Source organism: Triturus cristatus, chromosome 8, assembly GCF_964204655.1.
Source record: "Triturus cristatus chromosome 8, aTriCri1.1, whole genome shotgun sequence".
NCBI lineage: Eukaryota > Metazoa > Chordata > Amphibia > Caudata > Salamandridae > Triturus > Triturus cristatus.
The window spans coordinates 1,427,656,439-1,427,675,936 of NC_140591.1; the positions used below are offsets into that span (position 1 = coordinate 1,427,656,439).

Genomic DNA, 19,498 nt, shown 5'->3' on the forward strand with positions numbered 1-19,498 from the left:
ATCTCATCACAATCCAACTGATGGTTTTCATGCTACCCAAAATACTAAAGTCTATGTAAAATGCATTGGATTTTATGCCCATTTTGGGACCCCCTTTTTTCTTAGCACGTCCTTGACCAAATGCTATGAAACTTTCAGTACTCCGAGAATGAAACAGAGGCAGTAGGTCTGCATAGTTTTGTAGACAGTCGTAAAAAGGGTGCAAAGTTATTAAGGAACTAAGTTAAAAAAAAATCCTATCTCTGGTGGCCCTGACTATAACTACAGAGTGTCTACTGCCATTTTGTAATATACATCTGTGTGTGTGTGTGTATCTATATACACACACACACACACACAAATACACAGAGGCGAAGAGGTGCACTCAGACCGGGGTCCAGAGCCCTGAGGAGTCCACTGAACCCTGAATATTGCTACATTTCAGAGTTCAATCAGCACAGCGGCCAGGGGGGCCATTTTCTTCCTTGCACTAGGGCCCATAACACACTTGCTATGCCACTGTATAAACACATGCACATGCACACAAACACACACAAAGCTTATGTTCGTCCTCCTTCCCTTACTGCTCTGTTCATGTGCCATTCACAATTTCCTTCAACCTTTCGACCCACCACACCATACAACATGGGGCAACGGGCTAGTCAACTGCGGCCATTGGCTCTCTTCACTGTGATTGACAGCATTTTTGTAGAGCACATGCACAGAACCATATAAAAGTAGTTAATCCAGTGCCTGGGCTAGTGGGTCAATCTCTGCTTTTCTTTGGTATTTTTAGTTTTAATTTATTCTTGCAATAGGTCATTGATTACATATTGTTAAAACACATGCATGTTGCATTTAGTTGTAAATTTGCAATGCCTACTGCATAGATTTGCACAAAGAGATTATTAAAAAAAAAACAAGTTTGCCAAGGCCAGACCTATTGGCTTTGCCAATGCTTGCTGTATTATGGTCCCAGATGCCTGAGATCGGTTATTCACTACCACTCCTAAGACAAATGCATTTAAAAGGCTCCATTCAATTTTTTGGGGAATGCTACTAGAATGACATAATGCCTTTATACAAGCAACATAACATACCATACCATAACATAACAACACAACAAATGTCTGTTGGTCTATGTGTATGTGTTGCCACATATTAAGCGGCCTGTGTCTACTGGTGCCTGAAGATTTGCGGGTTCCTATTTGTCTACTAGTCTTTACACACAGGTGTCTGTAGTCAGGCGTGCAACGCCCATAGGTTTAAAAGGGCTTTAGCCCCTCCCCGCCCCCATCATGTGTCTCAGCCCGGGCTGCTGCATCTTCCAGGACACAGGCACACAGTTCCTGAGCTGCTGTGGGCTCGTCTGGCATCTTATCTCAACCTCATCTGAGTATTTCACATGTCTTTAATAGACCATTTGCATGCATTTGTTAACTGGTTAATAAGGCTTTGTGTTTTTTGCTGGTTCCAGTACCCCCTGGGTCCGCACTCTGCCTATGGCTTACATTTGTAGATTACTTTTACTGCCACAGTGGGAGAATGCATTTCATGAAAAGGCATATCACGAGTAGGGCTGGCAGCTTTTCAAGAAAAAAATACCGTCCATTTGTAGTTGTTTAAAGAGTCTGCAAAGGCCTGACTGTAATACTAAGTAGGGCTGTAAACAAAATCGTATGTATTAATCTGCAATATGACTTTTCTGCCTTTGTTTTCATTATTAGCCAGAAATCGTTATCGCAGGTCTAGAACACATTCGAATGTCCTTTTAATTTAATTTGCGGTTTGAAATATGCACATGTAAGGGCTACTAATACAGCCTTTGTGTGATTTTGCTTATTTTTGTACCAGCCAGAAGATCAAAATACCAGTGGTGCCGGTAGAAATCTGGTCAGCTGGCAACCCTAATCATGAGACTGAAAATTTATTGTAGGCTCAGCAAATTATTTATTTCCTTCATCTTTGATTGGTGGCATAACAGAAATAGTTTAACATATCTGAAACCCTACTCTCCAACCGTCAATAACATGCTGAGTTACTCCAAGTGTTTGGGAATACATCCTGCATTTAGATAATTCACTCCTCATTACTCATTACTGCTCACCCTACAGTTTCACTCTCACTCTGCACTCACAGTGATAATACTGCACTCACACGGCTCACCATGCATGCTGTCAACCTGCACCCACATTGTTCATCTTCCTCTTACCCTGCGCTCACACGAGCACTGCTCACCCTGCACTCACATCGACCCCAGAGCACTCGCACCACTCACCATGAACTTATGCCGTTCTACCTTCAGTTACTCTGTGGTTACATGAACACACCGCTCACCCTGCACTCACATTGATTACACTGAATTCACACCATGCACTCACGCTGGTCACCCTGCACTCACCCTGCAGTTGCACAAGCACACTACTCACCCTGCACTCATGTGACACTTCACACATCTGTCACTCTCACTGCTCACCCTGCAATACCACTCAAACAAGCACATACCTCACCATGCATTCATTCATCCAACTCTGTATTTTCACCTGCACCCAAACTCATATGGCTACATCATTCACCCTACAGTCACTCCTCTCACCCTACTCTCACACTGGTACATTGCTCACATAGGCACTCTCATCATACACACACCTCACCCTTACTCACATGGGCACATCACTCACACCATATAGACAGGCACATCATTCACCCTGCACTTACATGGGCACACCTCTCATCCTGCTCTCAAACAGGCACTAAGTTCTCCCTGCCTGCACACAGGCACAATAGTCTGCTGGGACTCACAAGGACACAGCACTCACCCTGTACTAACTCCTCTCACCATGCACTCACCATTCACTCTCACAGCTCACCCTTCACTCTCGCCGCTCACCCTGCACTCACACACAGGGACAGAACTCACCCTGCATTTACACAGATTGCACCACCCTGCACTCACTCCTCTAACTGTGCATGCACTCCTCTCACCCGACACTCACATGGGCCCTCCTCTCACAATACATTCTTGCAACTCACCCTACACTCACATTGGCATATTTTTCACCCTACACTCGCACCACTCATGCTACACTCACCATATTCCCCTTCAACCAGCACACACATGAGCACACGCTGCACATATAAAAATTAAAGAACTCTCATGATTATACCCATATTTCTGCAAAGGTACCCACAGAATACCTGCTCTTTCCATAGTACTAGATGCCTACTTAATTCCATCTCTAACAACGGGGCTAATGCAAGAGGGAACTGAGAATGTGGGATGGCGTGAAAAGGGAGACTAAGGCTGTAACTTTGGGGTATGGTGCTGGATTGAAATCGTGTGACACCTTCAGACAGTCCTGGCTTTCCATTCTCCACAATGCTTCATTTCGGGATATATAGTTTTCATTTTTACATTGTTCATTGGGTCTGAAAATCCCAAAATGCAAGGTGTTACTGGATAAAATCCATGGTTGCTGAAGAAGTCAAGCATTTCATAAGATCAACTGGATGTTGTGATATTACATGTAAGAAAGTGGATTCGTTTATTTCCAATAGTGTAAGTGCTTGATCCACTTGTGAAACCAGATTTCGCCCTGTACAGCTATTTTAAGGAAGTGCACTTTTCATTTACATCATACTTGTAACAAATATTGACAAGGCAATATGTTTTTTTTTAATAGTGTATAGAGAATATGTTTTTTATTAAGCTTCACTAAAAGGTAAGAAGGGTATAGCAGAAGCACAGGGGCAAGCTTTTCTAACCCAATAAAAGCAGATTGACTAATCGGAGTGTGAGTGGCACAGTGTTTGTGTGTAATTGTGACAAAGTTCAAATGCATGAAAGAATGCAAGAGATATAGGACCCGATGTACGTAGCTTTGGGTTTGCAATTACCTAATAACAAATGTTTGCGATTTGCTATTTGGTAATCGTAAACAGCTATGTAGGAATGTGTATTTCACACAATTAGCAATTCCCTGTGGGTTGCAAATAGACCTACCTCATTAATATTCATGAGGTAGGTTTGCGACCCATTAGGAATTTCTAAAATCACAGGGATGGTGGCCTACTGGGGACAGCAGACCACCATGTCTGTGATTGCTTTTAAATAAAGCAATGTTTTTTTTTTACATGCAGCCCGTTTTCCTTTAAGGTAAACGGGATGTGTGTCAAAAGAAAAATGAAAAGTTTTCTTTTCATTTTTTAAGAGTAGGCAATGGTCCGTGGGACCACTGCCTCCTCTTAACAAATATTATTACAAGCATTCACAAAAGAGAAGGGGGTACCGAATCGCAAAACCCATTTTGTGGTTCAGTAATAGGTTACCGCATATACTCAATCATGGCAGAAGAGCCTCCCAACCTGTTACTTCTGCACATTTTGCCATGATGCTACTTAGTCTCCAACTTTGTTTTTGTTTGTACTGCTGTTACCTGGCTGTTTGCCATGATAGCTATTGAATATTTGTCCATGTCCTTGCTCCACATCACTCCAAATGACCAGTTTAAATACATTCATCACCTTTGAGCTAAATAAAACCCCTGATCCACTTATTTGCTATTTGTATTCTCTTCATGTATTATGTGCGGAATCTGAATAGAAAATAGACATTACATTTCCTGATTGATATACAAACTGAATCTGTTTACTGTATTCATCTTACCCTGCTGAGTCATAGAGGCTAGCTGTGCACATACATTGTTTTTAAAACAGACCTTTGTGGCTGCTTTTCTCTGTCTCCCTCGAACAGCTATGACCAGGGGTGGGAAATAGCCATTACAATGCGGCTGTTTCCACTCATATCTTAAACCACTATTTATTTTTAATAATATTTTTATTATTTTATTAAGAATTGTTAGTTTTTTTAGAGGAGGGGGTCACGCAGGGGTTTGCTTCTAGGGCCCAGGGGAGGGGGAGTTTTTAGAAGGGCTGGGGGCCAGGGGGGGTCGCCCGGGGTCTGCTCCTAGGGCTCAGGGAAGGGGCATTTGTTAGAAGGGTTTGGGGCTGAGGAGGGAGTCGCGCAAAGGTACAGTTCGGGGAGGGGTCTTTTTTTCTAAAAAGGAGTGGGTGCTCGAGGGGGTCTCAAGGTACCGACTTTAGGACTCGGGCAGGGGTCAGGGAATACCTTTACCATGAATATGGATTCATGCTTTTACAGTGAAATACATTGTAAAGTTATGTGTGGTAAAGGCATGTTCATCATAAAGGTTATGTGTGGCATTGGCATTCACGTTGTTACGCATGCGTGGTAAAGGCATGTGTTACAACGGAATGTGTTGTAAAATTATACAAGCCCAGAGGGAGGGTGAGTGAGGGGGGCATGTCTCGGAAACACCTCCATATAAGCAAGAGGAGAGGCTTCGTTGCGTGCCATGATGAACACGTCCAAGCCTGTCCCGAGTCCGACTGGTGCTGCTGTGACTCTTGAAAGTATGAAGGGAGCACTCATTGCGTGCTGACGTAGGGCACATACAGCTAATAGCATGGAGACATCATTTTCTTTCCTGAAAACTAAATCCACAATGTAAAACAATATTTATTGTGGTCATTTTATCAGAACTTGTGGCCATAGCACTCTTTAGCTCATTTTGCTCAAAAATCGCGATTCGCTAAATTGTGATATACTGGAAGGTCTTCTATTGAAAACCTCTATTCACCAATAGGATTAGTCTATCAATAAAACATGGCCTACAGTGTAGTTAATGCACACAGTGAGTATGGCATGATGCTTTAGGAATGTTATCAGCCAATACTATTACCACATGGTAAAGAAGTCGCCCAAAGCAAACTGCCACATCATTACTTTTTTAAGGTGACTTAAATCCCCTCAGGAGCCAATAGGAGTACGACAAGCTTTGTTTCTCAATGGCAGCACATGCCTTCTGCCCAATCAAATATTGTACGTAAGGCTTCTGTCCAATCAAATATTGTACTCAAGGTAACCGACATGTGGGCAGAGACAAAACCCCCCTCTTAGATGTGCTTATTAAAGCTATTTTTCTGTTGATCACATATTGTCAGGTGACTGTGGCGATGTGCAGCCACACCTATAAAGCAAAACTGTGAATCTCAGAAGTCCTGAAGCACATCCGTTAACTATGGTGCCTTAAAAAGGCGCTTATGCCTGCAGAGAGCGGTCCCCACCGCCCTGACTGGCATCCCCCTCTAACCATGACACGCTCAATAGATGCCTGAATTGACGTACCACCCTGCATAGTTTCTTAGTTTCGAATACTTTTCCTTTTCAGATTTTATTGGCCCTATGAGTTGCATCACGTGGTCCTTACTCCTACTGCAGTGGCGCCCTCTCTCCTACCAGACTGCAACCACTGGCAATAAATGAACAGCGAGTGAACCTAAGGCCCTCATTACCCCACTATGTCCAGTTAATCATACCTAAGCATCCACACAGTTGGGGCGCTATTCCTACCGCTCTGAAAACTTTTTTTTATCTGGACACTACCTGTTGTTTGCAAGGTGGGACTGTTGTCAAACTAAATGCTGGTTAATACATTACAGTACCAGTACTTGTTAAACTATGAACCACCAAAATGTACTGATTGTATACTCAAATGCTAATAAAAATATGTTATAAAAAAAAGGACCTTAACTTTTCCAGACTGATGCATGGAGTTTTGCCAATGGTTGCAGAGTACTAGACCTTATACAGAAGTAGTATAGATGTTTTATAACACTCTGTTTTTATTCGAAATCACATTGTTTTCATTTATTGCCATTAATCTTACACAGTTCCTGGCTCCACCTTTGACTCCTTTAAATCTTAGTAAGTGGATGACAGTGACTACTAGGAGCTAGGAAGTGCACAGTTGTCCTGTCATAATATGTATCCTTTCTAGAAAAGAATATTCATGTAACATTATATTTTTCCCAAATTAATATAGGCTCGTCTATGGTTTGTTCACTCTGCACGTTTAGTGGACTCCATTAAATTTTTTATTCCACGGATATTAAACTGATGCATATTGGTGTCTCAGTATGTGTAATCATTGAACTAAATATATGTTGTTTACAATAATTGTCCATTTCTGTACAGCACACACTTTTTTTTATTTTTTTTATTAGGAGGTTTTTTATTGATACAAAGTATACAATTCTCAATGGTAAATGATAAGGGCATATCCCCCTGATCTCCATACACAAAATAGAAAAAGAACAACATAATAATAAGAAAACATACCAGTCAAGTACAGTACTCTTCTAATGATCTTGTGCGTTGTCCACATGTGTACTGCGTACCACAGAAGGTAACAGTCCGGTTATTCACATACAGATTAATGTACACAAGTTATTGCATGTTTACACCAAGTTCGTTTCGCTCTGACTCAGGAGATATTCTCGCAAGGGAGCCCACATGTCCTTAGGCTGGGAATTCGCCGATAATTCCTCTGCGTATAGTTCCAACTGTTCACGGCAATAAACCATATCTTTAAGCCGCAGATCTGCTTTAGGGCTCTGCCTGCTGTCCCATGTAAATAACACCCGCCGTTTGGCTACCAGCAGGGCTACCCTGACAAATCTACCCACCAAAGCTTTCAAATGTGGAACATAACCGAGCAGACACACTAATGGCGCACACTGAATCTCCTGGTCAGTCATAGTGTTTATGAGAGCAGTAACTTTCCCCCAATATTGAAATACCGAGGGACAGTGCCATGCCAAGTGAAGAAAGTCCGCTCCGTCCCACCTGCATCTTCTGCAACAGGCCGTCTCCCTCAGTCCCATCTTGCGCACCTTCTTGGGGGTGTGATATACCTGATGAATAAATTTCAAATGAATAATACGCAGATTGCAATTCGAGGTCAGCCTGCCCGTTAGCATACAGATCTGCCGCCATTCTGCGACAGTTATCTGAGGGGATATCTCTGCATTCCAGCGCTCTAGACTATGATCAGGCCCAGTACCCGTTTCCCCCCGAACTGTTTTATATAGTTTAGTTACCAGCTTCTTCTGGTTTGGGGCTACTAAAACCAGTTGCAGCGCTTGCAACGTCTCAGGTTCGGCAGGAAAACTAGCGTAGTGATCTTTCATTGCACGCCTGAGTCTATAACAGGTGTACTGGAATAAAGGCGTGGGGTTCTGTATGTAATCTAAATCACTGCCTGTAATGTACATGCCTCCTGGATACAGATCGCTCATGAGTGCAATACCTGCCTCTCTAAGAGCCGTGATAGAGCCACTCTCACGAGCCGCCGATAAGGCCACATGCCCAGCTATGGGTAATGCTGGGGCGTAAAGTGGTAATTTGTGTGTTCATTTCCCAATTTCCTGCCACGCTGCAATGGTAGTGTCTATCGTGTTAATCTCAGATTTAGGCGTCTGTCTAGCAGTGTGAGTGATGATGCTACTTAAGGGTACCGGGTGCGCGTCCTCCTCCTCCACAGCTACATGTGGGATAAAAGCATGAGGCTTGAACCAATAGTATGCATATTGCGCCTGCCCACATAAATAATAGGCATCAATGTACAGCACACACTTACAGAAATAGCCACTGTTCAACGTTTAAATGGTGAGCCACATCTCATTTCTGATTAAGAACAATCCAGGAGTAAGTAGCAGGAAAACCAGACTGCAGCCCGGAATGCCATGAGACCCGATGACTGCCTTGCTTCTGAGTAACCTGTCTTATGTCCTAGAACGTGGACCTACAGCCTGAAGAGTCAACAGCTGGTCAAGAGGCCTTAACATGAGACAGGTGATCTGAACAGGGAGAGATGATCATGGGCCTCAAGGGCACAAAAAAATACCTGCTAGAAGAATTCACAGGAAAAGAGTCCCCCAACCACAGTATCTGAAGTGGCAGTACCTTGGGACATCCTGATGCCTTGGCACCACAGTCGAAGGCCTCACCACTTGCCCTTGCTGTATGCCTGGCACACCTGCATTCCCTCCAACACTCCAAATTATTTTAGACCCCTTGTTTCCCTCTCCATTGCTAAATCATTGCTCAATCATAATTCCAACAGTGCTGTGCAGTTTTCTAGAAAACAAATCATGAAAACAACCACAGTTAATGAATTTAAAACTCGTGGAACCACAGGACTTTATCAAGGCTTCAAAAGCAGGTAAGACAGCATGATCCAAGTCTTGCTCATATATGCAAGAATATCCTCATTAATAGCTCTGCAGCCAATCCAGCCAGAAATATCAACAACTCCCTGGCTAAAGATCGATTCCCAAAAGAACTCCCTAAAAAAGAGGCTTCTTCTAACGTCTGGTCAATAACCAATTGATTCTAGGCAAAAAGACTGAAAGGTTGGCTTCAAGACAAATATCTACATTCATTGAAGAAAATAACCTCTCTGATGACCAAAACAGATTCTGGTATAGCTGTGGCACAAAAGCAGCACTGACTTCCACATGGGATGATTTAAACACTGCAACGGAGTCTGCGGGAGAACCTGAACGCCTAGCCTTGACCTCTCTCTTGCCTTTGATTCTTTTCATCTCTACAGGCAATTAGACCAATCTTCTTTACCAAATAACTTTGCATCTCTATTTTAGCTAACTTCTACCATTGAGGCTGGCATCTCTGCCCATAATACTCCCTACTTGGCAAATTTTTCTGTCAGCTCATCAATAACCGCCAGGTGCATTCCTGCATGGATGTCGCTCAATATGCTACATGTATGGGAACTGCTCAATGTGTCATGGTAACAATAACTATTGGATTTTTATTTAGTGTAGCACGTGTGTGATAGTGCATTTACCACAGCACACCCCACCTCAGGCAACTCCACAGGCTCCTTGTACCGAAGAGATGCTAATTCATGCTACTAACCCACGCACACAAGGCTCTACACAACCAAAGACACACCCACATACATTAACCATCGGCTGAAGTTCCACCAACCATCGAGAAGACTATGCTCTGCCTCTCTTTCACTCGCCCATACACCGCGCATGTACCGAAGCAGAAGTGAAGGACACTCCTTCTCCCACATTGCAGCCAAGGCCTGGAACAGCCTCCCCACGCACCTCCGGACCATCACTTTATTTCTGGAATTCGAAATGGCCCTCAAGACCTGGCTGTTCAAATAAGCCTTCGGGACCTGCAAGCGCCTGATTGATTTACAGGCAGCATATTACCTACTCCTTGCACACAATTAACTCAGAAAGAAGGAATGGTATTTTGGGAATTGAATCTGTGACTTACCAGCTTACACACCCCAACATACCATGTGGTAGCACTCCAAGCAGTGCCTAATTTGTAAAATAATAGCTGCCCCGGGCCCACAGTCTTTCTCAGCAGCTAGAACCTGGCAATTTCAAATGTCGTGAGAGCCGAATACCAAGACTACTGTGTGCCACTTTCATCCACTACTGGTCACATCCTCCACTTTTATCTCACTCTTGCAGGATATTTCTCATATTTGCTTTCTTCCATAGTCACAATGTTGCCATCTTTCTCTTCCTTCTGTCTCCCTTGTATGTTTTTACTCTCTTGTTTTGTGACACTGACTGATAAGGAAAAATATTTGTGGGACCCTGAAAATGAGAGCCAGTGCGCTCTACCTGCAACCACCGGCTCAAATTAAGCACTGGTAATAAGCCTAATATTTTAAGACCTGTACATAAGGGCAGCCTTACCCATGAATATTTTACAACATCTCATTGAGTAAACTTAAACTGCACCCTCCATCAAAAATGGGTCAGGAGCATTCTCCAGGACTTGCAATGAGTTGAAGCCTAGGAGCAGTGTCAAATCTACGAATAACATGTTTGCTATAATATCATGTTTGTCCAATAGGGTGACCAACCGTCTGTAAATTTCACGGACAGTCCGTAATTTCGGCCGTCTGTCCGTTGTCCGTGAAGGATTGTTTAACGGACGCCATTTGTCCGTAATTTTAACCGGGCACCGATCGCACCACCCTAAAGCCGGCACAGCTTCCACCCACCTCCCTGCTTGACTCCGATGCTGTTGAGGTCGGGTGTAAGACTCCGATGCAGTACCAAAGCTCACATACCCAGCAGCATTGGAGAGGCACAGCGGGATGGCTACCCTCACACCTTCCGCTCTTGATGAGCTGTTAAGAGGTGCTTGAGGGTGACTGAGAGGGAGGGGCTGCAGCTTCAGGCGCAGGGGCATCTATTCAGATGCAAACAGCCCTGAATGCGTCATGTCTCTGCAATTTAGAGGGGCCTCACACATTCCCTTCCTGCCCAGGGCCCCAAACACCCTAGAACCTGCCCTAATTACACCGAGGCAGCACATGGTTCTCTTCACCGAGCTTAATTGCTGTTACTAAATTGTAACCAAACCTCGGTTCTTCAAACATGCAGTCTATAATGTAATAAAATAAAGAAATAGCACAATCGCACACACACTGATTAACAAAGTATGGAGGACAATCAGTTAAATCAGTTCTCTTGGAGTATCTCCTTTAAGTACTGTACATCACAGTGGGGGATGGCAAAACTAACATTTTAGAAAGAGAGCCTGTCCTCTCATTATCTTGTCCAGGAGTGGATGAGGAGCCTTACCCCACTCTGGAAGACACCAAGATGATACTAGAATACTGCATGCCCACCCCTGTGCCCACCCTGGTGGATCCTGTTCCCCCCCCAGTGATGGCTCCTGGCCCCCCCCCCCCCCATGGTGGATCCTGTCTCCGCTCTGGGTGGCTTCTGTCCCAGTCCTGGAATGGCTCCTGCAGCGAGGGTGAAGTTCTTGACGGGCTTCTTCTCAAAAAGGCTCAGCTCAAAATTAATATGAAAAGGTGAGCGAGTGAGTAAGTGAAGGGATGGGTGGATGGCTGGATGAATTAGTGAAAGGGTGAATGGATGAATGAAAGATTGAATAAATGGATAATGAGAGAGGATGGATGGATTGAGTGAGTGGAAGGATGAAGAGAAGGTAAATAGCTGGATGTATGGGTGGAAGGGTAGCTGGATGGGTAAAACGGTGGATGGATGAGTGAAAGGATGGATGAGTGAAAAGGTGGGTGGATGGTGAGTGGGTGGATGGATGAGTGAAATGATGGATGGATTGATGAATTGATCAGTGGAAGGGTGAATGGATGACGGATGAGTGAAAGGGTGGATGTAAGGATGGGTGAGTGAAAGGGAGGGTAGGTAGACAAAAGGATGAATAGATGAGTGAAGGAGTGAAAGGCTAAATGGATGAGAGAAAGTATGGATGAGTGATAGGGTCAATGGATGGATTCATGAGTGGATGAGTAGATGGATGGGTTGGTGGATGGAAGGAAGGATGGCTAAGTGAAAGGGTTGATGGAGAGAGAAAGGGAGGATGGATGGATGACAAAGGGTGGATGGGTGGAAGGATGAGTGACTGGGTGGATGGATGAGTAAGTGAAAGGATGGCTGGATGGGTGAAAGGGTAAATGGCTGGATAGGTGAGTGAACGGATGGATGGGTAGAAGAGTGGATGGATGAGTGTACAGATGGATAGGGTGAAAGGGTAGATGGATGGATAATGGATGGATGAGTGAAATGATAGATGAAGGATACATGATGGATAGGTTTGCAAATGGTTGAATATGTTTGGATATGTCTGGGCTTAATTATATACTATTGCGCGACCTCCTCTGATGTGTCTGTAAAACTTACCTATTGTCCTGAAGTTTTGTCCTGAATTTTGACCTCCTGTCCTGAATTTGTGTCCTGAATTTTGACCCTTTGTCCTGAATTTTTACACTCACCGTCCTGAATTTGCACCAATGCCAGTTGGTCACCCTATTGTCCAATATGTTTAAATTGCACAATTTGTCTGTTCTGTTTGCTCATATTCTGGCTACGAGGTTAGTTCTGGCCCTATTTCTGGAAATGCTTGTCCTGCCCCATTGCTGGTCGGGTCTAGTCGCGCCTGTCTGTAGCTGTGTTTGTCTGAGTGTACATACAGGTGTCTGCAAGATACGTTTTCTTGTGCATGTAGCTTCCATCTGTGTTAGAGTATGTGTGAATGCGTGTGTGCGTGCACTAGGCAATAGTCAAACATAATGGCTTTGTTAATACTTGGTACAGAACAGCTAAGAAGCAGTCACAAGCGTGCACACACTGTAACTCCATTTTTGCGAGGAGCTGTTCTGCCTCCTGTGGGTCCCCGGAGACCTGTTGCAAGTCGCTGGATGAAAGGGATTAGAAAGCCAGCTGTCACGGGGCTGCGTGCTGCGTGGAGAAAGTTTTCTGATAATGGCGGCGCGCATAACACCGGCAGTCGGAAGCAGCACACTTCACTGACTACAAAATACAATTTGTAGCGCTATTTGCGGTCTGCTACATTGCAAGGCACCCCGCTAACCAAGCATTGCCATGGAAACCAGGGAAGTTTTAGTTCAATGTAAGTGCTTTTTCTATATATATTCGTTGTGTTTTAAACGGACATCGCTATCAGTTGTGTCGTTCTGAAGTTTAGGGTCTGTTTTTGAAATCTAAAGTGTTCTGTTTTACTTGCGTGCTTTGGAGCGCTATTGAAACATGTTTCTTTTCTTCGATTTGCACCCAAACAGGAACACAATCTTATATACTTAGGTGGGAGTAGAAATGAAATCTGTGTAAAACAAATGGGTTGCACGTGGCTCTGCAGTCTAAAACAAAAGAGAAATAAAATTCAAAACACATACATCTGTTTGATAGGAGTTACCTCAGGGATACAGACTGGGATCTTTATGTCGTTACGTTACTCTATTCCTTTCTCAAAGTTTCTTTACAGAGAATGTATATGACTACAGTATCTGTTTTTAAGTTATGTATATGACATACAATAAGCATTTTTGCTGTCGCATTAACGTCATATAACGAAATTCATTCATTCCAGTTTCTTGTTGAGCCAGACAAGAGTTAAATGTGTGTTCATGACAAATATTTATACATAACTAATGGAAATATTTACAAATCGCGTATAAAGCGTTTTGTAAAAGTGTGTTTAAGTGAAGAGGCGAGAAAGTGATTTATTAAACTAAAAGGAGCCTGAGACTCTAACATAGTGTATAAGAGGCATGCCGAAATAAGTGTAGAAAGTTGTACAGTTTATTGATTTGATTTTTAGAAGGAGCTAATCACAGCAGGCAACAGCTTAAAAAGTAGTAACATTCACTGGCTGGGCTATAAAAAAATCACACACACAACGTATTTTACTTGGATGCAGTTAATTCGAGGTGGGATGGGGTGGGCAGGACACCCACACAAGCACACTCACTGACCTACACCTATACATTCACACGCACATCACACCACCCATTTCAGAGCGCACACACAAATGCACATACATTTATACATAGACAAATGTCCACATGCATCAAACATTGTGACACGTACCAGAACGCAGCAGTGATCTCGAAGGGAAGCCTTGGTGGTTCTGAAAATTGGGACTCCTCTCATTGGCTGACCTTGTTGTGGGTCAGCCAATGAGAGGAGGCAGCAGTCCCTTCCTTGTCACAGAGTGGGATGAAGTCAGTGAGACTGCTAACACTACCCCGCTCTGTGATGAGCGACCCTTGACCCTCATCCAGGCAGGTCGCTCCCCACGCCGCACAGCTCCACCTGTCTGTGCTCATGTCCCTGCTCCCTGATCTCGCTGCTGCCGCAAGTTCGAGGCCCTCCTCCACCCGTAGGCTCCCACCTGCGCCTCATCCCTGGTGGCCCAGTGGTGAGCCATAAGTATCTGTCTGCTCGCTCTGGTCCTTTTATTTGCCTGTTTTATTTGTCTGCTGTTGTATTCCATTTTGTGGTATTCTGTTTTCTGCTATTGTAAATCCTTTTTTGTATTCTGTTTTCTACAGTTGTATTCCTTTCTTTGTAGTCTGTTCTTTTTCCTGCTGGTTTTTCATTCTGTAGCCCTCCAGCGTTCCAGCCTTCCTTTCCCCTTCCTGCCGCTGCGTCCCCTGCGGCTCCGCCCCCCTCACTCGCCCATTCGTCCCATTTTCGCCTCCCAGCTGCTCCTCCCTCCCACCTCCCCTTCTTACGGCGGCCGCTGCGTGGTGAAGAGAGCAACCCTTGACCCTGATCCAGGCAGGTCACTCCTCATGCCGCAGAGCTCCACCTGTCTGTGCCCGTGTCCCTGCTCCCTGATCTCGCTGGTAACTGACCCGCTTCCTCGAAGAGAACAACACCCTGGACCCGTCCCAATCAGGATTCCGCAGCAACCACAGCACCCAAACTGCCCTCATCGCCACCACTGACGACATCAGGACCCTGCTGGACAACGGAGAAACCGCGGCCCTCATCCTCCTAGACCTTTCGACTGCCTTCTGCACCATCTGCCACCACACCCTACGCACACGCCTCCACAACGCAGGGATCCGTGACAAAGCCCTTGACTGGACCACCTCCTTCTTCACCGGCAGAACCCAGAGTGTCCGCCTCCCTCCATTCCGATCTGAAGCCACCTAGATCATCTGCGGCGTTCCCCAAGGATCATCCCTCAGCCCAACACTTTTCAACGTCTACATGGCACCGCTCGCCAACATAGCCCAATCTCACGACCTCAACATTATCTCATACGCCGACGACACCCAGCTGATCCTCTCCCTCACCAAGGCCCCCACCACCACCAAAACCAACCTCCACGAAGGAATGAAGGCCGTCGCTGAATGGATGAAGAACAGCCGTCTAAAACTGAACTCGTACAAGATAGAGGTCCTCATCCTCGGCTCCAATCCCTCCGCCTGGGATGACTCCTGGTGGCTGGCCACACTGGGAGCTGCACCGACACCCACCAACCACGCACGCAACCTGGGGTTCATCCTAGACTCCTCGCTATCAATGACCCAGCAAGTCAACGCCGTTTCCTCCTCCTGCTTCAACACCCTCCGCATGTTCCACAAGATCTACAGATGGATCCCCACCGGAACCAGAAGGACGGTCACCCAGGCCCTCGTCAGCAGCAGACTGGACTACGGCAATGCCCTCTACGTGGGAACCACTGCCAAACTCCAGAAAAGACTACAACACATACAGAACGCCTCTGCCCACCTCATCCTCGACATACCCCGCCACAGCCACATCACAGCCCACCTGAGAGACCTGCACTGGCTACCCGTCAACAAGAGGATCACCTTCAAGCTCCTCACCCACTCTCACAAGGCACTCCACAACACCGGACCAGCATACCTCGACGAACAACTCACCTTCTACACCCCAAACCGAAGGCTTCGCTCCGCTGACCTCGCCCTCGCCACCGTTCCTCGCATCCGCAGAACAACCGCCGGTGGCAGATCATTCTCCCACCTCGCAGCCAAGAGATGGAACAGCCTCCCCATCCACTTGCGGCAGACCCAGGACCTGCTGACCTTCAGGAGACTTCTCAAGACCTGGCTGTTCGAGCAGTAGCAGCACCCCCCCAGCGCCTTGAGACCCTCACGGGTGAGTAGTGCGCTTTACAAATGTTTGATTGATTGATTGATCGCTCAGACCTGGGCACTTCAGGGCCTAAAACTGAAGCACCCACATCCAAAGCTTTCAGTGATCCACCCCCTCGTCATGTGGGGGAGAATCACCAAACCTTTTGCCGAGCTGCAGAGGTCACGCCCACAGAGCTGCAACATCTTCAGATCAGTAAAGTTCAGCTCAGGCAGTCAATTGGACAACGCACTCAATGAACATGCAGTTGGCATGTCGCACAAGAGAGATGCAACACAGACAACTAAGCTGGCCATCCTGGGTCCCGTAACCGGTGAATCCGCTTGCCACTAATGAGACGCTTGTTTGTGCTGAGGCCCCACAATGAATGGGTCACATGCCTTAGATGCGGGCAAGACTTTTGGTGTTCCACACAAGGCAATCCGGTCTCTAGGCACAATACTTATTTCCATTCTCATACCATGCTGCAGTCAGGCTCCAGCAGACAAAGTAGTGCTTGAGAGGGCACTGCTCTCCAGGTGAAACACAGACATGTAGGTCCCTCATGGAAGGTCTTTGATCCCTGAGACCTCCACAGAGATCAGAGGGCAAACCAAGAATACCTTGGAGAACACACTTCAGTGTGCCATACAGCAGCAGGTAGTCAGTCCAGGCCAGCCGCTATTCAGGAAGGGTGCATGGTCCCTTTCAGTGGCAGTAATCCTCCTTGTGCACAAAAGATTCCTCTGGCAATGTGCACCATGCAGTTCTAGGCTGCTCAGTCTTATGTCCCTACAAGTGCCCTGCTGCAGTATGGCACTAGAAGTTATACTGTAGTGTGCCACTGAAGTGCGGAATGGTTCAGAGGGTTCCCCTTTCAACCACAGATGTCTCCCCTAGATTTCAGTCCTGTCTGCCATGAGGCCTTGGAATGCAGATCCTAATCTTTAGTGCAGCCATGATCCCAGAAACTAACTGTCAAAACCTCTTCCCCAATCTATCCAGCCAGGTCCTAAAATTGCAGAGGTCTGTCATTCCAGTTGCTTGGGAAAAGCAGAATCACTAGATCCGATACAGAAGGACTGTCTATACAAATGAATGCGGCCTGAATGATCGAAATATGAGCTTGCTTCGAAGACCTAACGCATAACACACTGGAAGATATCATCTCACAGGATTTACTTTCTATTAAAAAAACTCCTGGACGTTTGAACCACACAGTGCTGAGATAAAGGCATAATTATGCCACGCTTACAAATCAACGATTTATGCAATAAGAAGTACCCAAACTAGGATACGATTCCTGGCTGGCAAGGAAACAGCGGATCGCAGGAAAAGAAAATTTCCTGATTACTTTATCAGGGATGCTCACAGCGACTGTATAAGAAAACACACAGAGAGACTTGAATTTAATACGGTCTTGAAAAAGATGGAATATTAATAAGAAACCATCGAGACTAGTCTTTATATTTGTCCCAATCGATATGCTCTTTGAATGACAAATGGTGCTGTCATAAGAAATTTTCTCTCTGCATAACAAATACTGTTTTCAATATAAAATGTTATTTTGTATTATGTTTTAATTGTATTGTACTTTATGCAATATTGTACTTTTAATTGATATAAATTGTTACACATAGGTTGTGATACAAACATTTTTTTAAACATTTTTTTTAATGTCATTACATTTGTATACAATGTGTTTTTTAATAAAGTAGTCTTTTTGTGATACAATTTGGGACTTGTTAAGTGGATATTACTAGAATCAAGCTAGAGTATTCTGTTGAGAACAGAATTACTAAATGACTGAATAAAATGATGGGATTATTGTATGTGTTTTAAATATACTTCAAGGGACAGCTGACTTTACAACTATTTGATAGTACTCCAGTCCCTTTGTGTTAAAAGGGGTCTCTCTCATTTTTCTATATACATTCCAGTTGCTTGCCCAATGATTATTGCTGTTGCTGTGTAATGCACAGATGTGCTCCCCAGCCTCCAGTGTGGACTAGAAGGTACACAAAGAGATTTAGAGAAGAGAAATGCTCACTTTCAAGAAATGTAAGAGGGAACAGCGAAAATGCACTCGTTTTCTCAACAAATCTCACAATTGTACCATGAATCAAAAAATATTTGAGGATTGATGTGTGCTGAAAAAACCCAATTAGGGTGTTAGTCTTAGCCAGATTGTGCACTACCTTAAAAACTCAAGGATGAGTGTATTAACTTAGTGTTAATCAAAAATCTTTTACAATGTACACGTAAATTAAAAAATGTTTCTAATACACAAAAAGATCTTGCAAAGTTCCAACAATGATAATGGCTGGATCCAATATTGTGTCTTCACTTTGTTTTATTCAAAGACGACATCTTCAACAATAACTCTTGTTGATAAATCAAATGTTGTATTCAAAACGTGGATGTTCAATCCCAATGCATTTCGGGTGTACATTCACCCTTCGTCAGGGGAAATCCACAGAAGAACATATATACAATCAATCAGTCTGGATACTTGACCAAACTAAGTCTTGCAACTGCCTTAACATCCAGAACGGTTAATACAAATGCAGCTCATAGAACCAGATAATTAATCTAAAAGAGATTATTTTATATCTCTGTGTATCAAGACAAAGCAATAGTAGAAACAGTATAAGAACCAGCAGAGAAATGAAAAACCAAAACGACTCCAAAACCAAAATAGTAAATGGTGCTGTTGAATAACTTATAATGTGCACTATGTGAATTACCCATGCAAAGACTAACAATAGTGAGACTAATGGAATACCTCCACTATAACGCAAATACGGTGTTCAAGATGAGTGAGCGGCGCCGACCCAAAGTCTGTAGATCTGAATCACAAGACTCGGAAATCTATCGTCAACGAAACAGACCCTGTTATAAAATGCGCAAAGAGCATTATCTTTCAGATAGGCGCTTAGGTAACTGAGTTGTACAAAAAACGGAAAAAGCTATAGGCTTACCCACATATAAGTAGCATGTGAGGTATCTCTTGACCATGCACTATTTAGTTAAAGGCAGCTGTGCTTTTTTTCATCTAACGTGAGAGCTGCAAAGTAGAAAGAGTACTCGTGACCATTTAGTGAAATTGTGCGCTGCTCCGCAGTGAGTGGGTTGCGTGAACACTGAGTAAAGCTTACCATATATTTGGCGTTCCGAGAAGACGCCAAGCTTATCA

The 19,498-nt window shown here is 44.5% G+C and overlaps 1 protein-coding gene across 1 annotated transcript in view; it reads left to right on the forward strand.

Moving 5' to 3' along the window:
• The first annotated feature begins 13,130 nt into the window (after positions 1-13,130).
• DLG2 (discs large MAGUK scaffold protein 2) overlaps positions 13,131-19,498 on the forward strand; it is a 4,361,751-nt gene continuing 4,355,383 nt past the window's right edge. Inside the window, exon 1 of the mRNA XM_085623221.1 lies at positions 13,131-13,303. Coding sequence (XP_085479347.1) covers positions 13,276-13,303 — 28 coding nt within the window. The 5' untranslated portion in view covers positions 13,131-13,275. The remainder of the gene's footprint in view (positions 13,304-19,498) is intronic.